Consider the following 22810-nt stretch of genomic DNA (forward strand, 5'->3'; position numbering starts at 1 on the left):
TGCTGAACAGCATAGGCTATTTTGAGCACCTTGGAAGCAAAAGATGGCCCCAAGGAACTGCTTTTGAGTAGTCTGAAGGGATGTTACATGGAGCCTAAGGATCAGTCTGAGCCAAGGACCCCTCTGGCTGAGTTTAGTTTTAAATGGGGACAGTAGGGAGGCAGTTTGCTGCCTGAGTTATACACAGCTGAGTGGACAGGACACTGGGAAAACGATTACAGTAACAGTCCCCAGCTTTGATGTAATGTTTCCTACCTGTAGGTCTTAAAGTGCTTTACAGAGAAGGTTGGCATCTCTGCCCCCATTTTACAGCTGAGGAAATTGAGGTATGGGGACGTGAAGACACTTGCCAAAGTCATGCCAGCCAAATGATGGCAGAGTTACATGTTGTTGAACTTTGGTATTCTGAGTCCAAGGCCAGTGTACAGACAGGTCCTGTGTTGGCTTCCACAGGATGAGCTCGGTAGACTTTTAAAAGTAGTTTCTGCATCACTAAGTATACTTTTTTAATCATTAAAAAGAGGGGGAGTAAGAATGCAATCCTAGGTAAGGTAAAAACAAGACATGAGCAGTAATTGCCTTTTAAGGAGCTTTTTATTGCAGCATTGCAAATACTTAGCACTCAACTTATGAGTGAGCTCTGTCTAGCCCCCACCCGCCCCCTCCCTCCCATACACAAAGTCCCATAAGATTTTTAAAAATCAGAGTCAGGTTGTTTTTTTCATTTTCGTTGTTGTTGTTGTTTGTTGGTGCTGGTAACCCCCCAGAAGTGTTCTGGGGATCAAAGAAAGTTTGAGGGGGGGGGGTGTTATGTCAAATAGTACATGAATAATAAGACAATAGAGGTAAAGCATTTCAAGTCAAATAATCAAATACTTGTTACTGACACAATTTTAATATGTGAAAATTGAAAAATATTAATCTTAAATATACTAAGTCCTAAAATCTTAAAAGCTTCAAACAGGTGGCTAGTCTGTAGGGGAAAATAACTTTTTACCTAGGTTTAGAGCCAAAATAGGTACTTCTCTACAACTTGGTTTATCTGTAGATGGGCTGTTCAGCAAGAAATGTAGTTCAAGGCAGAAAAGTAAAAATTGTGGTGAACCTAGCCTTTTATACTGGCTTACTTTCAAAAGCTTGCTAAAGCTATAAAATATAAACATGCAACTAATATTAAGCAGAGTATAACCTATTGGTATGCTTATTTTTATCCCTTTATAAAGTATAAGGGCTCTGTCCAATTTTCAGTTTTGTTTCATGTCTTTATTAATGATTTGGATGATGGGATGGAGTGCACACTTAGCAAATTTTCAGATACCACCAATGACCTGGATAAATTGGAGAGAGTCTGCACTCAGCAAGATTAAATTCAACAAGGACAAGTGCAAAATCCTGCACGTGGGACAATAATTGCATATACAGATTGGGAAATGACTGGCTAGAGTGCAGTACTGCAGAGAAGGACCTGGGGAACCATAAAAAGAACATGAAGCAACCAAGTGCTCTTGTTGCAGCAACAAAAAGCACATACCAGCAGCACACTGGATTCTAACAGGGGTGATTCTTGCAAATCAAGGGAAGTGGTTTTTCCCCCACTCAATTTGGCATTAGTGAGGCCATAGGGAGCTAGGAGCTGTGATGTCAAACTGCTGCAGAGGAAATTTATGTTGGAGATCGAGAAGAATTTTCTGACTCTGAGAGTGGTCAGGCTTTGAAACAGGCCACCTATTTTTGTGAGATTTCAAGAGCAAGTTAGAACATTTGACCAGGCTGGCTTAGGCAGGGATGATCCTGCAGTGAGCATCTGAGCAAGACTGGACTAGATGTCTTCATAGGGTCTCCCCCCAGTTCTCTCTTCCTGTGATCCTATGCTGTGTCCTAAACCAGATCTAGCTGGTTTAACCATGAAACAAACTCTAAGCGACCCTCAGCTGACTACTTTTGACCTTTCATTCTTGTGCTCTCTAAACTCTTTCTTCCTCTAATGTTCTCTTCCCTGCTCACTTACTTCTGTTGCTGTCTCTTCTCTTATCCAAACTCTGGTCAAGCAGATGCAAGCAAATGCTTACTATATTAGCACTAAGCAGCCCAGGGCTTACTGCAGTCTACAGTGTTCTGGGTCCCATTTTCATTCTCTGCAGTCATGAGGGTGAGAAGCTATTACTTATTTTAATGAAAGCTGGTATTTCCTTGTACTCAATTGGGGCTTACAAAACCCAGAAGATGGTGAAACATGAGATTCCAGGACTGGGTGATACTCCTGTCTTCAAATTTATGTAGTGGCCTGTTCTCATGCAATCAACTGAGGCGGCCACTGAGGGGCAGGGAGTTGCAGGAAAAGTGCTGATTATGTTTTGTGCCCCATCCCTAGGATCTGAACTGCCTGATTGCAAAGAGGGAGTTGTGGATTGCTGTTATTTCTTCCCTGTTTTGCAGTGCGATGCCTTTGCACCTGGCATTGGTTTTTCTTTATTATTATATATTTTGCTGCTATGATGCTGTAGGACTCCTCTTTGATTTGCTGCCGGCCTTCTCTTGCTGGGCTGACTGTGCTCCCAGAAGTGTTGGTTCATATTTACTCTTCTGGTCTGCATTGGTCCAAGAGCTGTGCATTAGGTGAATCGCAGGAACAAAGGCCACGCAGCTTTCTATTTCAGGCTTCGTTGCTTCTGGGCTTCTGCCAAGGCAGCAGGACAAATCCTGGCATCATTTATCCAGAGCAAAGTCTCCTAGGGCTAGAACGGACATTATATGGGACAGAGTTTAGATTCCTTTCTAGAGAACAACTCTGAATTGGCTCCTGCCATGGTATCTAGGTGTCTCAATGTGATGACAAAAATCTTTTGGCTTGGGTCATGTTCCTGTGTGGACAAACCATTATACCTGGTGAACTTGGGGAATGAGGAAGTCAACCTCTCCAGACTCAGGACAGGAGTTAGATGCACAACGGTATAATGAGACTGAATACAAACAGCAGAACTTTCTGCTCTTTTCACTTTCCTGCTCAGTGGTTCATTTCCCTGTTAGGCTCAGATGTGTAATGTCAACAACCCTTACTACAAAAACTTCAGCTGGAAAGAGTTTCTGTTGCGTGCCAGTTCTTTTGGCTTTGTGCTTCAGGTCTGAGCCTGGCTTTCATGAAGTAGAAAGATTCTGAATGTGATTTCTCTGGAATCTGTCATCTACGCACAGAAATAGGACCCAGAAGCCAAGGGTGACTCAGTAGTGATAATGACATGTTTATACTTCATTGACAAGGAAGTTGAGGATGAAAAGATCTGCCAGTACCACTAAGACCACTACTGCTGAGTTCTCTTTTGCAGGATTGTTTTGTTTGTTGTCTGTTTCAGTTTAAACAACCCAAACAAAAAGGGTCCTTCCTCTTCCCACAGCTTTGACAATTTCACTCTGAGGAGCCTTTTCTTATGCCCAGATTTGACTTTCCTTGGTTTGATTCTGCTCTTCCTAATTTCACTCACCAGGCACTGCAGACTGTTATTAGCTTACCCATTCTTTTGTCAGGCTGAAATTTCAGCGCTCCCAATTTTCCTGTTTAAGTGAATGCCTCTGGTCTTTTCCATTCATGCATGTCACTTGCCTCAGCTCCATCCAAGACGTCAGTATCTTTCTGGTAATCTGGTGTCAAGACCCAAGTTTACAGTCCTGGTCTGGTACCTCTGAATTGGATTCACCTCTAGATAATCATCTCAAGACTTGGTCAAGCAACTTACAAATTAGAACATGGAATTGTTTCCTTTGCCTTCCAAATGCAGCCATCTTGGGGGGGCGGGGACGACACAGGATGGGACACATGGTAGCTATCTAACAGCGTACAGCAGAAACATGTAATGGTTCACCCAAGCAGCTACCCTATCTCATGACAGGCCTGGGGACTGTCTGCCTGATTTATCCTTTACATCAGATTCTGATTCTCCCAACTGACTGGGAGAGGGAAAGAAAAGGTTCTCTAAAGCAAAATATCTCTGTCCTTTCCAGGCAGCTAAGAAGCTGGCAGCTGCTACGGGTCAGCGATGCCTGCCTCTTTCTTTAGATGTGAGACAGCCCCAAACAATTATAGCAGCTGTGGATGAGGCTCTGAAAGAATTTGAACGAATCGACATCCTCATTAATAGTGAGTTCCTTTTTAAAGTCGGGGAGGGAAGGGGAATGGCAAGCCCTCTCAACCCACATGCATTAGGGTACAAGCTGATTGCCACATGTGTTGGGGTACAAGAAGAAGTTACCTTAGGGGACAGTATCCTGTTCACGTTTGCACATGTCTGACTTGTCCTGTTTTTAGATCCCCTGACGTTAGTCACACTGGAAGCAGGCTACCAAACTAGAGGAATGTGTGTCTGATCAGGAGCAAGGGCTTCTGTGTTCTCACAGCCCTGCAGGCATCTGTGGTGGTAATGGCACTAGTCAGAAACTAGGGCTTCCTGGTGGTGGCATGAGTCTGAAAACAAGCCAGTGAGGAAGAGAGTATTACTGGCACATCCCTGAGTAGCTCTGACCCATTCTGCAGCATCCATCTCAACCTCAGTTCAAATCAGCCATGATTGACTGATGTGTTGATGTGCTTGCAGCCAGAATTTTGACACCCAGCAGCTTCCTGGCCCAAAGTCCGGGGTGGCTTTACTGTGATGGATCGCAGTCCAGAAGTTCTCTCAGAAAAATATGCCTTTTGGCCCAGCTCTTGGTGACGCGCCCAGGCGCTGAAGGTAACAGGGTGTCTGCTCCCGCTTGAGAAGACCTCTTACGTGGCTGGCTGCTCTCCTGCTCCTGCCCTAGCAGAGAGTAAGGGGGCTCCAGGGCAGGAGCACAAGGACTTCCTAAAGGCTTGGGGCACTTTAAAAAAAATAAATAAAAAATACCAGTGTGGGCACAGCTGGGGTACGTGACAGTCAGAGATGTAGCTAATGAGTTTTGGGCCCTGGAAAAAAACTGTAGCAGGTTGGAGGATGCCAAGTGCAGGAGATCAGGTGTAGGGATGGCAAAGGAGAGTAATCTTACCTGCCTGAGGCTTCCTGGCAAATGGCTAAATGATGCAGGGCTGCCATGACATAGTGTGGTAAGGGCCAAGGAGGCCATTCTGATGCCCTCTCTAGGTTGGTGCCCCACTAGTGCCTCTCACCTCACCCCCAAGTAATGCTGCTGGTGATAGTGTCCCACCAACACCTTGGATCCATAGTGTCTGGGTAGTAAACCAAGAGTAGCTTTGATAGCCACCTGCTGACATCTCAAATGGTTACTTGCATGTCTGAGCACATGGCATACTGTGCTAAGTGGCATGTGAGCCTTTCATTTCCTTACCCCTCAACCCTGTGGGTGCTTATACATGTGACAGAGCGCTGCTCTGACGTGCTAATTAGCATGCATCACAGCAGACTTGATCAAGTCTGCTGCGGCATGCTAATTAGCATGCTCTAGCAGTCTCCGTGTCCCATGTATTTAGCATCCCCACATTTCAAAATGACAGCAAGGGCACTTTAACTAAGCACCCATGCCGCCATTTTGAAACAGGATGCTGAATACATGTGATGCTGCAGGCGCTTTAATTTCAGTGGCTCTCAGCCACTCTAATTAAAACGCCCCACTCACCATCCTGCAGCATGTATATAGATGCCCTGTGTGTTTACTAGATTAAATGTGGCTTTGCATTGGTTGCCTTTGGGGCTTTTGTCATCTCTGAATATAGTGTGCAGCTAGGACCTTGGCGCACACAGGCACCTGCACATATATATATGCCTCAACCTGGTGCTGCAGTGAAAGCCAGGGTGCAGTGCCCTGTACTTGCCTGACTCCAGATTATAGCAGCCTCCTTTACCAACCACCCCACTGACTGTGCCCGTGGATGCTCTCTCCCTCCAGATGCTGCAGGGAACTTCCTGTGTCCAGCCAGTGCATTGTCCTTCAATGCCTATAAGACGGTGATTGATATAGATACCCTTGGCACCTTCAATGTCTCCAAAGTGCTATATGAGAAATGCTTGAGGGTAAGTGCTTCCTACAACAGAGGCCCATGTGTGAACAAAGTAATTAAATCCTTGTTTGCTGTTGCATCAAACAGCTAACCCATATCTGAGGTTTTACGTTGAGTCACTGCTGGTATTACAGTAACAACCACCACAACCTTTTATTGAAGTACAGGGAAAAAGGGAAGGTGGTGGAGGTTTTCCTTGTGTGCCAAGTGCTGCATTTAATAATGAATATCCTGGATCACCATTCTCTTAGGACAGGGAAGGGCAAATTGTATACAGCCTGCCAACTAATTGGATCTGGCCTGCGGGTGGGTGCCCATCAATTGATTTTTTGTGGCCTGGTGGGGTAGCCCACACCACGCTCCCGTGTATGCCCCACAGCGGCTCAGGCCAGTGCATAGTTTCCCTGCGCAGCTGCTTCTGGTGCAGCTGCAGCCACCTGGGCACTGCTTGGCTCCCTCTACCTCCAGTGACTCGTCTGCTGCGGCTGCCTCCTCCTCCCCCATGCCACTGCTCCCATGGGCAGCAGGTAGAGGGGGGAAGCAGCAGCACATGTAACAGGCACCAAACACCCAGCCAAGCAGGGGGGGAGCTGTAGCCAGATGTTTCCTGCCCCAGCTCATGGGGTTCCAACTCCAGGCCTCCTTCCATCCAGTCTTCCTGCCTGGCACAATGGGCAGCCACCTGCAGGTGGCCAAGTGGGTAGAAGGCAGTTTGGAGCTGGAGCCCTGCATGCTGTGGAAGGAGCTGCCTAGCTGCAGCTTCTTCCCCACCCCCTCCTGCCCCCTGCTACTGCGTGGCTGTGCATCTGCTTCCTAGTGCGCATCCCCACGGCTTCTCTACATTATGTTCTGCTTGAAGTGGTGTAGCAGGGGCTGGAGGAGGAGGAGCCGCACCAGGAGCAGCCCCACCAGGAAGCTACATGCTGGCTGGGGCCAGGATGGATGCAGGTGGGATTCCAGCATGGGCTGCCCTCAGCCAGAGCAGGCAGGGCTTAGCCTCATGCAGAGTGCTGTGGGGTCAGCCACAGGTCTGATGTGGAGGAGGGGACAGACCACACTTGCACCACACTGCCTGAATGAACTTTGCTACACGTGCCCTCTGTGGACAGTATTAAATATTATACTGCGGACAGCCTCCACCCATTAACAGTGACCATTTGGACTACATTTGGGTGGCTTCAGCTATGAACATCCTCCCATTTTTTTGAAAACATCAGCATGTTGCCATGTCAACCTCTGACTCAAGTAGGTCTGTGAGATACTAGTAACACAGGTTCATAGCCTGAACTGTCCCATACAGCCGGGCTGTTCACTGACAAGTCATCCTTCATAAATAATTGTATGCAACAGGCTGGGTGGGGCATTTGATACGTGGGGCAATGGGGAAGACAAGCCTCTGCACAATAGTTTAGAGGGTATTTGTGGTATTAAGGTATTCTGTAGTAACACTTGTTTCCCCCTGCCCCCAGTCTCTAGGGTTTCAGTCGCAGCCTCCTTCTGACTGCTGATAGCCTCACATATGACTCTGATGGCCACTTGGTTTCTTTGGTTCATGTGCTTCCATGCCTCTAGATCAGGGGTGGGCAAATTAAGACCTGTGGGCCAGATCCAGTCTACCAGTTGGTTGGGGTTTTTTGTTTTTCTGTCCGGCCTGTAGGTGGGCAGCACAGGCAGCAGCACTGCACAGCAGGCCCTGGGCAAGCCGCTTTTAGGCCTTGGCCTTTGTTGGCAGGCAGTACCCAGGACCTGGAACACTGGGCAAGGGAAGACAAACTATGTATGATATTAGTCCAAAGCCAAAAGGCTCATAGTTGACTGTGTAGTTCATTGGGCTGGGCCCCAGCAGAGTCAACAGCATTTCAAGTCGTGATGACCCCCCAGCTCAGCACTGCTGAGTATGTGAGTGTTCTCCAGATACCCATTCTCCTATAAAGGATCCATATGCTAATTGGCACCCCTCATGACTGGAACTGGGGTACCATCTTCTCGGCCTTGAATGACTTGCATGTAATTAGAGGGTGAAAGCACTGTGGGCACTTGCACTGTGGGCAGGCCGACCTCTACAAGAGTGTACAAATGCCTCCAAATGCAAGGATCTCTGTTACATGATGTATGGCGATTGGGGTATTGCTTTCAGGCTTTCCCCCTAACTTGTTTCTTCAGTCTTTTGGCTAGGGGTGAGTGAAATTAAGGGGCATCTCATCTCCAAGGCCTCCAGAATTGGAGCTTGCACATAGGATGCCTACCATGGATTTAGGAGTATCTGAAGCCCCAGACTGATGAGTCTAGGAGGTAGGATACTTACTGGTGGTAGTGCCACACAAATTGGAGTGATTGAGCTCTGCTTAGTCAAAATTCCAAACTTCAAAATTGATTTGGTCTTAGAAACAAAATTTTATTTAAAAAAAAAAAAGTTTGTATTGTATATAAGTAGTTGCCAGAGTGCTTTTTAAAAGTGTGTTCTTGGAGTACCCCTGTGCTAAAACTTTCAGCAGTTTCAAAAAAAGGTAACATGCATTGATTCTGGGTGAGCTGAAGTCCATGGGTGCTATATGCAAGTTACTCCAGCTATGATTAATTTCAAGGTCATTGCTTTCAAATTTGCTTCTTGCTTCCATGTGATCAGGGAGAACAGGTTTCAGATAGGAACTTACCTGGCAGGGGAGATACTGTGGTCAACAGGCTTTCCCAGGGTGAGGCCTGTCCATTGCACTCTGGGCAGGCTAACCACTGCAAGTTTCCCATATGTGGTAAACTTGACTGCACTATTTTGTGGTAATGGGGGACTGTGTTTGTGCTCTCCTCTGGCTTGCTTCTTCAGCCTTTTGGGTAGAAGCAAGTGTGACTAGGGGGCATCTGAACTAGAACGTCTTTGGGCTTGGGGCTTGCACATCAGATGCCTGCCATGGATTTGGGGAATAAGACTGATAGGTCTTGGAGGGAGGAGACTTGCCTGGTGGTAGAGCCACATAGACTTGAGCAATTGAGCTTGGCCTGGCTGATTTGGAATTCGGAACTAATTTGCCTTTAAGCCAAAGGAAAAAAGCTTGTACTCTCTCTCAGTAGGTGATGAAGCACTACTTAAAGGTATGTTTTTGGAGTACTTGTAATAAAACTTGCAGCAGTTTCAAAAAAAGGTAAATTGCATCATTTCTGAGTGAACTAAGTCTTTAGGTACTATTTGCAAATTGCTATTGGTATGTTTATTTCAAGACCAATATTTTCAAATTTGTTCCTCACTTCCATGTGATCAGGGAGAGCAGGGTCTGATAGTAAGGAGATTGGGAAGAGTCTGCTGAAGAAAGAAGTTGTGCAGGGGGAGGGCAGGAGGGCAAAGGAGCTACCTGACCCACCAGACTTATTTTTTGTGCTGTAGCAGTGGGAGGGGGGTAAATTCAAGACAAACCTCCAATAATTAGATTCTATACCTGTAAAATGACATAAAATGTATACATTTTACCTATATAGACTCTAATTGGAGAATCATAATCAGGGTCATCTCTTATATTTGAGTAAATATGGTAAGTCCTGCCCATGTCCAGGCCTTGCTGCCTTTCCAGGGAGTCTCCCTGGCTCAGTCCCTAACGCCTCATCTTTTGTTCATTCAGGACCATGGTGGGGTTATTATTAACATCACGGCAACCCTGGGTTACAGAGGGCAGGCTCTCCAAGTGCATGCTGGGACTGCCAAGGCAGCTATAGGTATAGTAACACACCTAGCCAACCTGTTTTCTTTCTGCATCTCCAAGTAGCACAGGTCAGCAGCATTTCTGTTCTTCCAGAGTATCTGAGGGGGGATGTGCCTTTGGAGAACGTGGGCACCACCTGAAGGAGAGTTGTGTACTAATAGTAATCAGGCACATTTGCCGGCCCACACACCTTGCCTCAGGTGAGGTTGAAGGTAGGAGCTCAGGCAAGCCTGATTTCTGCTCAGCACTTGCTGAGGAGACATTCCATGCAGAACTCCAGTGAAATTTAATTCTCTCTCCCCACCCCCCACCCCCTCCATGTTTTCTGCTTCACTTGGAGTCCTTGAATTTAACACTGGCCAAACCAGGAGTCCCCCTAACTCCCTCCTCCCCTTCCTTCTCAGCATTTGTGGTGTTGTAGAATGATAAATTCTGGGATGCCAAAAAGATTTTCCAGAAGAGAACAGTAACAGCAGGCTTGGTAAAACAGGCTATGTTGTCTAGCCCTGTCCAGCCTTCAGCAAAGCAGTGCCTAACCCATTTTTCACTCTTGCTATAAAGGTCACTCCCCAGGGCCAATCCAAAGCTTCTGAAGTCAACCACAGCCTTTATTCATAGATTTAACTGGGCTTGGGGTCTGGCATTAAGTGACTGGCTCAGTATCCTGCCTGACTTCAATGGCAGAGGTGTTTGGAGAACTTGTAGGGCCTGTGGCCTGTGAGCAGCTCACTCCAGCAGGTGACGTTCTGCAGCTGGAGTCAAGGTGACCTTAGTCATACAGTTCCTAGAACAGAGGCAGGCCTTGAATGGAAAACTGCTAGGACCTGCTTGCTAAAGGTAGTGATGAACAGCTTCCCCCCCATCCCCCCAACAGGGGATCAGGCCTTGCGGTGAGTGTTTCCTTGCTTTGCAGTCAGATTACTCAGCCCCCTGCAGACACTTAGCACCCTCTAAGCTGCTCCAGGTTCTTCCTACCATTTCTAGGCCCAACCTCTGTGTTTCAGCCCTGCCATAGCCTGTTTCATCTCCATGTCCCTTCAGTTGAACTGCTGCTCCTCTAAGTGTTTTCATTACTTTGTTCATGTTTTTCCTCCCAGATGCAATGACCAGGCACCTGGCGGTAGAGTGGGGGCCCAACAATATCCGGGTCAACAGCTTGGCCCCCGGCCCCATTTCAGGCACTGAGGGATATCGGCGGCTTGGTAAGGAGCTCCCCAGGACATCTTTCTCAAGCATAGGGGAGGGGGATGGTTTTCTGCTTAGCATTAAACATACAGTTCACTTTTGTCTGCATAAAAGGTGGGCAGTTCAGCTGGTGTATTGGCCCCCAAAGCAGAGATGCTTGCAGCACAGTGTTGCAGCTGTAGTTGGGCTCTCCCTGGGGCTTGCCCTGGCAGCTAGCATGCGTTTCTTCTGTGGGTGAAGCTGAGAGCACTCTTCACTGCCTCTTCATCACTTTACCCATTGGTGGCTGTGGCAAACATGGATTGCTCTGCTCGCTCTTTAGTCTCATCATTAACACTGATGAAGTCTCTGTTGTGTTTGGTGATACTCTGCAACATCACCCATTCACACAGTGTGATGCTAGTCTGTGCTGCCTCCCCCAGAGCCAGCCTGTTGTCTTTGTGCTTAAGAAATGGTAGAAATGTCTCTATGATCATCCATTCACAGAGACTGGATCAGACCTTTGAAATCATCTACTCTATTGACCCCTTCTCCCAACAACCACAGGAGGATTATTCTCTCCTATGCATTCTCCAGGGATCAGTCCAGGACTAAACACCACTGCCACTCATGGGAAGCCATTCTTGAGCTGGAGAGATCGCCTGAGCTGAATGTTCTTTGGATGTTCAGCCTGGGTCTTCCTTTTCCCCTGGCCAGATCCCCACGCAGGTCTTGGTGTCTCATTAGGGTGGCTCCTATCACTGGTGTCTGATTCCCCCCTCTGCGCCCCTCACTACCACTCAGTTGCAGTGCCTGGCACTAGGATGGGGAATCAGTTGCTGTATCTTGGTTTACATTGTTCTTCTCTTTAGGTGGCAAACACTCTGAAGCTAGCAGCCGCTTCAATTCAATCCCTCTCCAGCGGGCAGGAAACAAGACGGAGATTGCCCATAGTGCGCTGTACTTGGCAAGCCCATTGGCATCCTATGTGACGGGCATGACCATGGTGGTAGACGGAGGGAGCTGGCTGACATTAGCAAATGACTTCCCTGCAATGTTGGGTACTGCTTCACAGTCTGCTAAGCTCTAGGTGATGTGTACTTACCCTCTCTGTAGGATTAGATAAGCTGTCTGAGCCTAACAAATCAATCTCTTGCTCTGCTGCATGGAAACCAGAGGTATTAGCAACACAGGGTTTTGTGTCCCGGGAATGATGCATTTGCAGCAAATGCATGGTGATGCCCAGCAGAGCCTAAGCACTCCAGGGTCCTCAGTCACTCAGTGGCATCCCCACACACTCCCCAAGAAGCTGGGGACATGGCTCTGGTGGACTTGTCAGTGGAGTGGATACCATGATGCCTATTTGCCACGATGCCTTTCCTTTCAGTGCCTGTGCACTAGACATCTTGGTAATGGCTGTAACCATTTTCAGGTGCAGCAGGTGAAAGGTATATGTTGTAGAGGAGACCTTTCTGGACAGATTCTCTGAAAAGAGTAGCATTATGTGCCCTGTACACTGGCAGTTGTTTAAATCCATTACTATAACATATAGGTGGGTTCATCTGTATCATGCCAGGGAAGCAGAATTTGTTCTCCAAAATTCTTGGAAGTTTGAGAGAGTTCCTTTGGGATCTCTTCCCAAAGAACCCCCAATGCTCTTGGTCATGGCAACCATAGTTCACACATTCCATGCAAGGAATAAGGCATTTAAGAGATGGCACAGTACAAGGTTAGTGAGAGCAAATGTGTGGCCATTTAGCCCATGGTTTCTTAATGCTTTGTTGCATTTCTGTCTAACTTTCTTGAACCCCACCTGTGTGAAATTTAGGGGACTTGAGTTAACCTGGGCAGAACTAGCAAGCATAGGGAACAAAGGGGCTGAATTTAAGGGATCAGTGGGCTCCTGTAGACATGCAGCGAGCTGGCTCCAGTGCACAGTGCTCCAGTGCACTCTGCCGGAGCCGGCTCCAATGCACAGAGTCACATGTATGAGCAACCCCACACTGAAAAATGGTGGTGGGGTGCTTCAGCCTAAAGCTCGTTCAATGAGCTTTAGTTCAAAGCGCCCCGGTGATATTTTTCAGCGTGGGGGATGCTGATGCATGTGATGCTCAGGCGCTTTTAATTAGCATGACTTGCTGATTAAAGCACCCATCCATGCCTTCCATAGCATGTGTAAAATGCCCAGCGAGACTGCAAGAACTTACACTGACTTAGGATCTGCCCTTGGGGATTTGGAGGAAACCAAGCTATAAACACAACTGGAGAAGTGCCCATCTGATGTAGAAAGGGCAGTGGGGCCCCTCTGCACAGTGACTGGTGTTCACTTGTCCTCTGATTAGGGTGGGTGTCATCAGTCAGTCAGTTGCAGGGCAGATTGTTGGCAGTGGGAATTGACCCTGAGGTCTCTGCTGCCTTTAGCATCGGCAATGGAGATGTGTGCTTTAGGATCCACTTCATTTAGACCAGGCTGTAGGAGGCTCATCCATCCTTCCGTGTGGTGCGATCACCACCAAAGTGAGGCCATGCCACATAAAGCATGTGCCACATCCCACTTGCCCTCCCATGTTGGCAGCTCTGAGGAGAATGAGCAAGTATAGTCTTTCCATCCCTGTGACAAAACGAAGCTTGTTCCCCAGGCTCCCATGGCTGACTAGCTGTGCAGAGGCATGAGGAAGCCTCCCCTTACCCTGTCCTGGTTGGTTTCTTACTCTGCTGCCACCTGCATGCTGTGTGACTTTACATAATCAGAGCAGCTCTGCAACACAGCACTCCCTGGAGTACCAGCCAAGCGGTGCCATACATATTCTTTAATGTTGGCTACCTAAAGAACATGCCAGGAGGTGGGAAAGGGTTTTTTTCTTTATCTTCAGGGGCCCAGGTTAGCAGGTTTGTCAGTTAGCAGGTTTGCTTGATAATCCCAATCCCCCTTCTAGCTGGAGCACAGTGCTCTTGAGTTTTGGGCGGATGCTGTATAAAATTAATCCAGAAAAAGTTAAAGTTTTAAGTGGAGAACTGAAAGCATCCTTAATATGGCACTGTTCTGATACCTCCAGCATATGATAACAAATTATTTGAACAAGGAGGACTTGTCCCTAAGTCACCAGCTCCCTTCTCACGTGCCATGTACTCTTGGAGCTCCAGCTTGATAGGATCAGTGTGGACTTTGCATAGACTTCATTTGCCAGCCTTTTTTCTCTTACAGACCTTTGGGCCACAGAAGCTAACAAAGATAAATGATGGACAGCCAACTGACGGGTGTGACTTTAACAAACAAGTAGAGCCTGGGAACATCTCCATTTCTGTGAGGCATGACAGCAGAGGAGACAGCCATGATCATCTCTCAGCCTTTGGGTTGACCTAGCTGGGCAGTGATTTAATTTATCAGCTGGGGAAGGGGAGTGGGGGAGGGGAATTAATAAGATGGGGAACAGCGCCTTCCAAGCCAGCTGGATCCAGACTTGCTCCCCAGGTTTATTCTCTGATTTGTGTAGGATGGTTTGGACAAGGATGATCATACCTTGAGCAGTGGACTAGACTAGATGACCTCCAGAGGTCCCTTTCAGCCCTACATTTCTGTGATTCTATGAAGGTGACACAGCTTACCTGTGGAGTTGGTCATGGGTCTGTTGAGGGCTGGTCGGAGCTGACTTCATGCTCTTGTTCCCCTTCATATGACTGTCTTCCTTCTTCTCCCAAGCCCTCTGCCTCTCCAGCTGTTTTGGAAGTAGCAGAACAGCACTGCCACCAGTATCCATTTGTAAGATTTCTTTTTCAGTTTTCCTAACTCTAACCCATAAGCTGATGGTATTTTCCTATGTTGCTGGTTGATAACTGTCCAGCAACATGTTCTCTGAAGCAGGTAAGCTCACCCCTGTCTAATGTGTTAGAGTGGAAGGCAGGAACAACCTATTCTTGAAGTCTGCACTCAAGTTGCACATTGAACTCTGGAGCACACAGTTTAGAGCCAGCTTGTCTTTGGGGTAGTTCAGTGGGCTAGTAATTGTCAGTACTACACTGAGCATGTGACGTTTGGGGTCTGCATTCTTAGCAGTAAAACCTGCCCTTTCTTTAGTAGGCTGCAGATGGCTGCCTACTGGTTAGACCAGCACAAACTCTGCTGCCAGGTTGGGCTTCATCTTGCTCTGGATGTGAGCAAGCTAATTAGCATCTCTATGCCCAGTACCCTGTGTGCCCTGCAGTGACCATGACCTGAATTCAGCAGTAAGACCTTTGCATTTTGGAAATAAACTAGCAGCTTCAGGGATATGAAAATGCAGGATTCAAACCAAAGGACTATGCTTCTCAGGGCACCCATGACTCCCATTCATCTCCATTGGATTTAGATGGCCAAGCACCCCTGAGTTCAGAGTCTGTGAATTTTATGCTGCTGCAGCTGTGGATTTTTTCTGACAGTGTCATATACTGTAGAAGTTGGAATAGCTGGAGCCTTTGGCAGGGGCAGGGACCTGTTGGATCTTTGGGCACAGTGAGGCACATGGGCATAATGGCCACTGAAATGTACAACATTCAGATCACAAGCTCTGTACCCACAGATGGATGGGGCAGTTCATGCCTCTGCAGGCCCTGCCTCCTCTATATAGTAGTGTTTGGGAAGGAAATGAAATCCACTACAAGTCAGATTAGTATTGTAGTATTAGGGCTTGCAGTTCTCATTGATTCTAAATAGTTTGCAGGGGCACCAAGTTTCCACTGTCAGGCCAACATGAGAGAGAAGCTCCACCCTGCGTGAGAGCTGGTTCCATATGAATGATCCTTTCCCTTACCAACTGAAGTGTTTAAAAACCCTCTTGCTTGCTAGCAGCATGGCAGGAGACACTTTCTCTCCCAGTCAGTAGAATCTCAGTCCAGACAGGGATTTGTGCTAGGCATGTATGTTGCTCTTTTTCATTAAGGGACTGCATGCAAGTCAGAAATGTTCTCAGCACCAGGTGGGATGCAAACTTGATCAGATCCCACTTGTCACTGTAATCTAGACAGCAGCCTTTGAGTAAGCCTGAGAGCTGGCATGTACTACAGGATCTATCTCTGTGCTGCAGCCTCAATAAAGAATCCTATTCATGTGTGTTACTCTACAGTCTTGTCTGTCCCTAAATGCTAGAATCACTAGTAAACCTAAGACGAGTTTTTTGTGCCCGGTGAGAATAGATTTTTTCCAAATTAGCAAATCGGATGGTAGGCCTGTAAACGTGTTGGCCCTGCCAGCTCCATGCCACTGATAAGCTATATAGTATGGAAGTGGTGCTTGCAACTCCTCTCTGACGTATTTAGCAGCTCTGTGCTAACCTTTTTGCTAGAAATAGCTCTTAATCTGCTTTGACTTTGTAAAAGCTTGCTCTAAGAGATCATGTTTCCTACTTGATTGTGTCTGTACCAGCTGATCCTTCCTCAAGGCAGACATTAAAGAATTACCATTCTGGGACTCAGCCTATGACTTCTGTTCATTCACTGGCACATTTCATTTTGCAAACTGAAATTTTGTTGCCTTTAATCAACCTGAATTTGGAAAGTCTCAACTTCAAAACCGTATTGCATTCCCCCGCCTGTCCAGCAAGATCCTGCTCATGGGCAGGCTGCCTACAGCATTGTTGTGGAAGAGATTGGATGTGAAGGGTGAGAGAGGTATGTGGAATGGAGTGTCATGTCAGCAAAAGGAACAGTTGTCTGGTCCTAGCAAGAACAGGAGTGTCACCTGAGTGCTGAATTTACTGATGCAGGGTAAATGCCTTTCTGCAGGTCTGCTTTGTGGCAACTCCATTTTATGTGCTCCTACCCCCTAGCTTCTGACTTAGCCTCTGACATGCAATTTGGATCTCAAAGAGCTCAATGCTCAGGAACAGCTGTGTTTGGCAACTGTTTGCTAATCGCTGTCAGGAAGAAGAAACCAGGAGTGTGAAGCATCCTGGCTCTCTGCTTCCATCTAATGGTCCCTTTCTGAACTGAAATGAGCAGGGCATTAAAAAGTCTCAAACCAGGACTGAAACAGTTTCTTTAAGTCAATTCTGCAAAGGTCTTGGACAGAGAAATCCCATTTCTTGGACCATCTCAGTTGCCTTCAGATCTGATGTTAGCAAGTTGATGTTCTGCAGCTTAGGGGGCATTGGGTGATGATGTGGGCTGACAGGTGGGTCACCTGGAGGTCTTGGGAGCAGTGTGTATGTGGGGGTGAGAGTAGGAGCTACTTTGAAAACCATGGGCTACAACAGATGCATGGCTCGAGCTTTATTGAGGGCCACATGCAAGCCATCTTGCAATGGGAGGTTGCCAGTAGTGAGCTGTAGTGATGCTGAGCAAGCCTTCAGCACATGTAGCTAGCAAATGCATGTGCAGACTCAGGTGAACGAGTCACTGGAAAGGGGTCATAGGACTTGCAGTTTTGCTTTTCAAATCCTTCAGCTAACAAAGTGGCTTGAAAAGAATCACGGCAGGCCCCTGGGCTTGCCCTGGTCAGTCATATGGCTGTGTGTTGTGTTCCTCCAGACTAGTGTTGGGGCTTCTGTTTTCATGATACTGGGGGTAGGGGGAGGCTTCCATTCCCCACACAATTTAAACTTTGCTTTCATTAATAAAAGAGAAATCCAAGGTGCGGGTTTTGACCTCTAAGGCAGTGGTTCTCAACTTTTTGTACTGCGACCCATTCATAAACATCAAGGGCCAGTTCTGATCCAGTGCCCCTCATTCCTGACCTGCTGCCCCTAGCCTCCCAGTGTGTGGAGAAGGTGGGGCGGGGGGGCCTAAGCAGCTCCTTGCAAGCTGGAACTCTGCCAGCCTGCAAGGGAAAAGTCACAGTTTCTCCCATTTTTCGTTTTTAAAGGAGAATCCATTTTTAAAGTTTGTTTGCAACCCTTTCATATATTCTTGTGACCCACTTCTGGGTTACAACCCAGAGGTTGAGAAACTCTGCTCTAAGGCCTTAAACAGACTGGACCCTACTTACCTAAAGGACTCCCTTCTCCCTTATACCTCATTGCAATCCATATGGTCAATCGAGAGCAACCTTCTACAAGTACAACTTGGCAAAAACACATGGGGGATCTCTGTAGTTGCTCCTCAGCTTTGGAGTTCCCTTCCTCTTGAGGCCTCCCACAGCCCAAACCTGGATATCCCTCAGAAGTGCTGTAAGACCTTCCTATTTGGGCAGGCATTTAACAAACAAAGCTAGGGTGAGATACTGTTTTAGGAGGTCTGATTTATCCTGATATTCTAGTTCCTTTTTTCTCTTTGTGTTCCTGTTTCTAAGCAATTCTATTTTCTTACTATAAGCTGCTCTGAGCCTTTTCTGGGAAGGGCCACATATAAATCAAGAAAACCATAGAAAAGTAGGGCTGGAAGGGACCTCCATAGGTCATGTAGTTCAACCCCTTGCCTGAGGCAGGATCATCACTATCCAAGCCTTCCCATACAAATCCATTGTCTAACCTTTTAGCAAAACAACATAGTCAAACCTGACACAACACAAGATTATAACACCCTAACCTGCTGCAGATAAAGCTAGGGGGACAAAACAGCCAATGTCTTGCTGCTGCAATGTCCTGCTGCAAGCCTGTTAAAACAGGCTTGAGAGATCCCAGGAAGAGGGCCACAGGCCCCACTATAGAGGAAAGCAAAATTCTCTACTGTCCATAGCAACCTGGCCCGAGGGAAAATTCCTTCCTAACCCCAAATACAGCAATCAGTCTGACCCTGAACAGAGGAACAAGACCATCTACCCAGGACTGGCCAGCTTTAAGTCCCAGCAGGAGCATTGGCATACTCCGATCAAAATGCCTAGCCTTGGCTGCAGCTGACACCCAGTGCTTCTGAGGGAGGGGCTTAAAAAAAACCCTGACCTGTAGCAGCAAGAAGGGGGAAAACAATTCTCCCAGGCCCATGTGGCAACCAGCAAAGCAGAAGCATGGGAAATAGCCATAATAGAACATGGGCATACCTATGCCTAGGTCATTCCTGATCAATGCCTGTTCAATCTCTTCCTGAACACCTCCAGTGATCAAGTCCACAACTTCCCTAGGCAGGCTATTCCCATACCTTACTGCTCTAACAGTGAAGTTTTTCCTGATATCCAATTTAAACCTATTTTGCTACAACTTCAAACCATTGGTTTGTACCCTACTGTCTGCAGGAAGAGAGAAAAGGTGCTTCCCCTCTTTATGGCAGCTCTTCAGGTATTTGAAGACTGCTACCATGTCCCCTCTTAAGCATCTTTTGCAAGCTGAACATGCCTAGCTCCTTCAATCTCTCCTCTATGGTTGCTTTCCAAGCCCTTTATCATTTTTGTCACCCACCTCTGAACCTTCTCTAACCTTCCCCAAATCCTTTTCAGAATTTGGGACCCAAAACTGCACAAAGTACTCAGTCTATAAGAGGCCTAACCAGTGCCAGGTAAGAAAGGCACTATTGCCTGCCATGTCTAGCACTTAACGATTCTACTGATGCATCTCGAAACCGAATTTGTCTTTTGTACAGCTGCATCACACTGCAGACTCAAGATGAGTTTGTAATTTACCAGAACCCCCAGATGCTTCTCCATAGCGCTGCCTTCCAGCCAGGCATTGCCCCTTTTGTATTTCTATTTTTGCTTATTCTTCGCATGGTTCAGCACCCTGCATTTGTCAGCCTTGAACTTCATTCTTTTAGCTCCAGTCCAGCTTTCTAATCTGTTGATATCCTTCTGAATTGTGCTTCTGCGCTCCAATAAATGAAATAAGTAAGTTCCCTCCAGTGCTCTGATTTTGTTTTTCCCTGTGGACTGCAGCAGAGGCCCCTCCCCGCCTCTCAAAGCCCCTCACTACGGAGCTCCTGGCCAACCATGGGATTTCTAGAGCTTAAGGCCCAAGCAGACCATTAGATCATCTTATCTGACCTTCTGTATTTCACAGGACCTTAAACTGCACCTAATTACCCTGATATTGTACCCAATAACTTGTGTGCCTCCACTAAGCAAAGCTTCCAGAAAGCTTCCAGTCCTGAGCTGGAGCTCTAGAGATGTGAATCCATCACGTCCCTTGGGAGTTTGTTCTGCTGGTAATCAGCCTTGCTGTTAAAAACCAGTTTCTATTTCCAATTGAAATTTGGCTGGCTTCAGCCTCCGGCATTCAGGTCTTGTTCTGCTGTTCTCCATTAGATTAAAGAGCCCTTCGGTACCTTTTATTTTCTCCCTGGGAAGCTGCTTATATGCTGCAATCAAGCCACCACTCAATCTTTGTTTTGATAAGCTAAACAGATTGCCTTACAGTGAGAGAGAGCTTATTTTCTCCAGCCCTCAAATCCTTTCTCTGTCTCTCTTTTCTGCTCTGTGTCCAATTTTTTAACATCCTTTTAAAAATTGTGACCACTAGAGCTGGACACAGTGTTCAGCATGGTTGTATAAGAAGGTAAACATCACTGTCCCTTCTGGCTCATTTGGTCTATTTATGCTATCAAGGACAGGACTAGTCCTATTTTGCAAAGCAAATAGCTGATGCTAAATGCTTGTCCTCTCTGTTCCTTTTCTGAGTCTCTGCTTTCCAGGATCCAGTCTTTCATTCTGGCAGTCTGGCTTGTCTGTTCCTAGACACACAGCTTTGCATTCGGCAGTCTGGCTCTGCTGTTTCAGTGGCTGGGCTAACTAAGCAATCCAGTTCTTTGCAAGATGCCTGTCTTGTCTCTTCAAAGCACAGCATCCAGCAGAATGGCGTCCAGAGCCCCAGTGGGAACCGAGGGCACTGAGTCTCAGAGGTACCCTGGGTGGTCACCAGAACTTTTGAAGGGTGCCTAGAGGTGTGAAGGGATAAGTGAGGTGGTAAGAAATGAACTGCAAAACTAAGCAGATAAGATCAGGCTCAGGCTTGTCCCTCCTTGGATGATCCCCCATTCCCACTGCCTGTCCCCTCTGCAAGGAGGTAATCACTGTAATCTATAAATTCATTTTTGAAACTGGGTGTCATTCAACTAAAAATGTTACGTAAGGGGGCATGGAGTCTAATGTGTTGTGCCTCAAGTCTGAAAAGGTTGAGGACCACTGTTCTAGGGCAATAGCCACGTGTAAGTCCTACTGGAGTGTCTGTTGAGGAGCTGCTGGCTGCCTTTGTGTGAGGTTGTTATCTACTGGGTGATGAAGAGTGACGTTCTTGTCCCTGAGTATTGTGGGGACCTCTGAAGTGAAGGCCAGTGGCCCTTCTAGAAACTGCTTTATTCCAGCATCAGTTCTGGGGCTCAAAACACAAATAACTGGATGAAATCCTCTGGCCTGGTTCATGCAGAAGGTGAAAACTAGGGCTGTACAAAGCTTCGGGTGGTGATTCGATTCGGAGGAGATTCGGTGGCTAAATCTCCAAATCCGAATCAAATCGGGACCAGTTAAAAGGTCTGAATAGATTTAAAGCTCTCTGAATCTTCGGAAAAGCCTGCCCATGGCTGCTCCCACCCACCCCAGCTTGGTACTTTAAAAAAGCCCCGGTGCTCACCAGGTACTGCCCGGGGGGGGCGATCCCTGCTGCCCCCCACTGCCCCATGCTGCATGGGGGGGCTCTGCACGAGACCCCTGCCCCCCCTTGCTTCCCCAGCCCCCCATAGGTGTCACAAATGTCACCAAAACCCCCCCCCAGGAAAAGCCCTGGGACTCACCGCTCCTGCAGTGGCCTTGGGGCTTCAGGGGGTTCATTCAGAGCCCCCCACATGGCATGGGTCAGCGAGGGGCAGCGGGGATCACTCCCTGCTGGCAGGAGCAGAGAGTCCAGGGAGGTTTTCGGGTTTGGGATTTTTTTTTCTTAAAGGGCCAGAGCTGGCCTGGGTGGGGCACGTGTGCAGGGGCTGGGGGAGCAAGGGGGGGGTTGGCCAAATTTGAATCCAAAACGAATACTAGCCACTTCACACAGACCTAGTGAAAACCACGGTCCATGACCAAGGGAGCAAGAGACCACCAAGAGAAGCCAACCTGCAGCCTGTGTGTCACAAGTGGTACAGGCAGCCTCTTTGTGTGGCATGTGGCAGAACAGGGAGGGGACAGGTAGCACAGCAGCTGATAGGGCAGGGAACTGAAAGCAGAGCAGCAGGTTGGCAGGGAAGGGGATCAGAGTGACAGTTGGAGAGGGCCTGGGGTTAATTTGTGGCACACCTGGCAAAAGGTCAGCCCCCAGTGATTTACACCACTTGAAAATGTACCTGAATTTCTGACAGTAAAGCATGCAATGGTGTTTTTAAACCCTACACAGCTGTGAAAGGATTAAAAGGGTTAACTGGAGCCCTAGGGAAGCTATGACCCTGTGGTGACCAGAGTCTCAGAACAGCAGAGACTTCTTATGCTTGAAGAAGGGTGATTGCGCCCAAAAACTTGCAAAGAACTTTTTTCCAACTACTTGGTTGGTCTAATAAAAGATATCACATCTACCCAAAGAACCTTGCCTGTCTGGTGACCAGAGCCATGCAAGGAACCAGCCAGCCTCCAGCAGAGAATAAGAGGAGGGCTGGGCAGTCAGGAGAGGACTCTGGTTGATAGCACTGATAGTGGGAGGAGCGACTGTGGCATTGATGCCTGCACAGTTGAATGGGTAAAAAATTGGCTGATGGGGCGCATCCAGAGAGTAGTGGTGGATGGGTTGTACTCAACCTGGCGAGATGTGAGCTGTGGGGTACCGCAGGGCTCAGTCCTCGGGCCCACACTGTTTAACATCTTCATCAGTGACTTGGATGAGGGGGTGGAAAGCACGCTGTCCAAATTTGCTGACACTAAGATGTGCGGCGAGGTGGACACACTTGAAGGGAGAGAGAGGCTGCAAATAGATTTAGACAGACTACAAAAGTGGGCAGATGAGAATAGGATGGGGTTCGACGTAGACAAATGCAGGGTACTGCACCTTGGGAGAAGGAATCCACAGCATACATACAGGCTGGGGAGTTCCCTTCTTGAAAGCACAGAGGTGGAAAGGGATCTCGGAGTCATTATTGACTCCAAGATGAACATGAGCTGCCAATGCCA

At 47.5% G+C, this 22810-nt stretch overlaps 1 protein-coding gene and 1 non-coding gene across 2 annotated transcripts in view; both read left to right on the top strand.

The window, feature by feature from the left end:
- The window catches only part of DECR2 (2,4-dienoyl-CoA reductase 2), a 34651-nt gene extending 18372 nt beyond the window's left edge, over positions 1–16279 (top strand). Inside the window, exons 4-9 of the mRNA XM_025191595.1 lie at positions 3997–4132; positions 5872–5996; positions 9592–9685; positions 10770–10874; positions 11709–11897; positions 14042–16279. Of these exons, the coding sequence (XP_025047380.1) occupies positions 3997–4132; positions 5872–5996; positions 9592–9685; positions 10770–10874; positions 11709–11897; positions 14042–14076 (684 nt within the window). The 3' untranslated portion in view covers positions 14077–16279. The remainder of the gene's footprint in view (positions 1–3996; positions 4133–5871; positions 5997–9591; positions 9686–10769; positions 10875–11708; positions 11898–14041) is intronic.
- On the top strand, positions 8630–8790 carry LOC112547971. The gene has a single exon (XR_003091767.1). It is a non-coding gene; the product is annotated as a U1 spliceosomal RNA (small nuclear RNA).
- Positions 16280–22810: the final 6531 nt, after the last annotated feature.

This window comes from Alligator sinensis, unplaced genomic scaffold (assembly GCF_000455745.1).
Source record: "Alligator sinensis unplaced genomic scaffold, ASM45574v1 scaffold449_1, whole genome shotgun sequence".
Lineage (NCBI taxonomy): Eukaryota > Metazoa > Chordata > Crocodylia > Alligatoridae > Alligator > Alligator sinensis.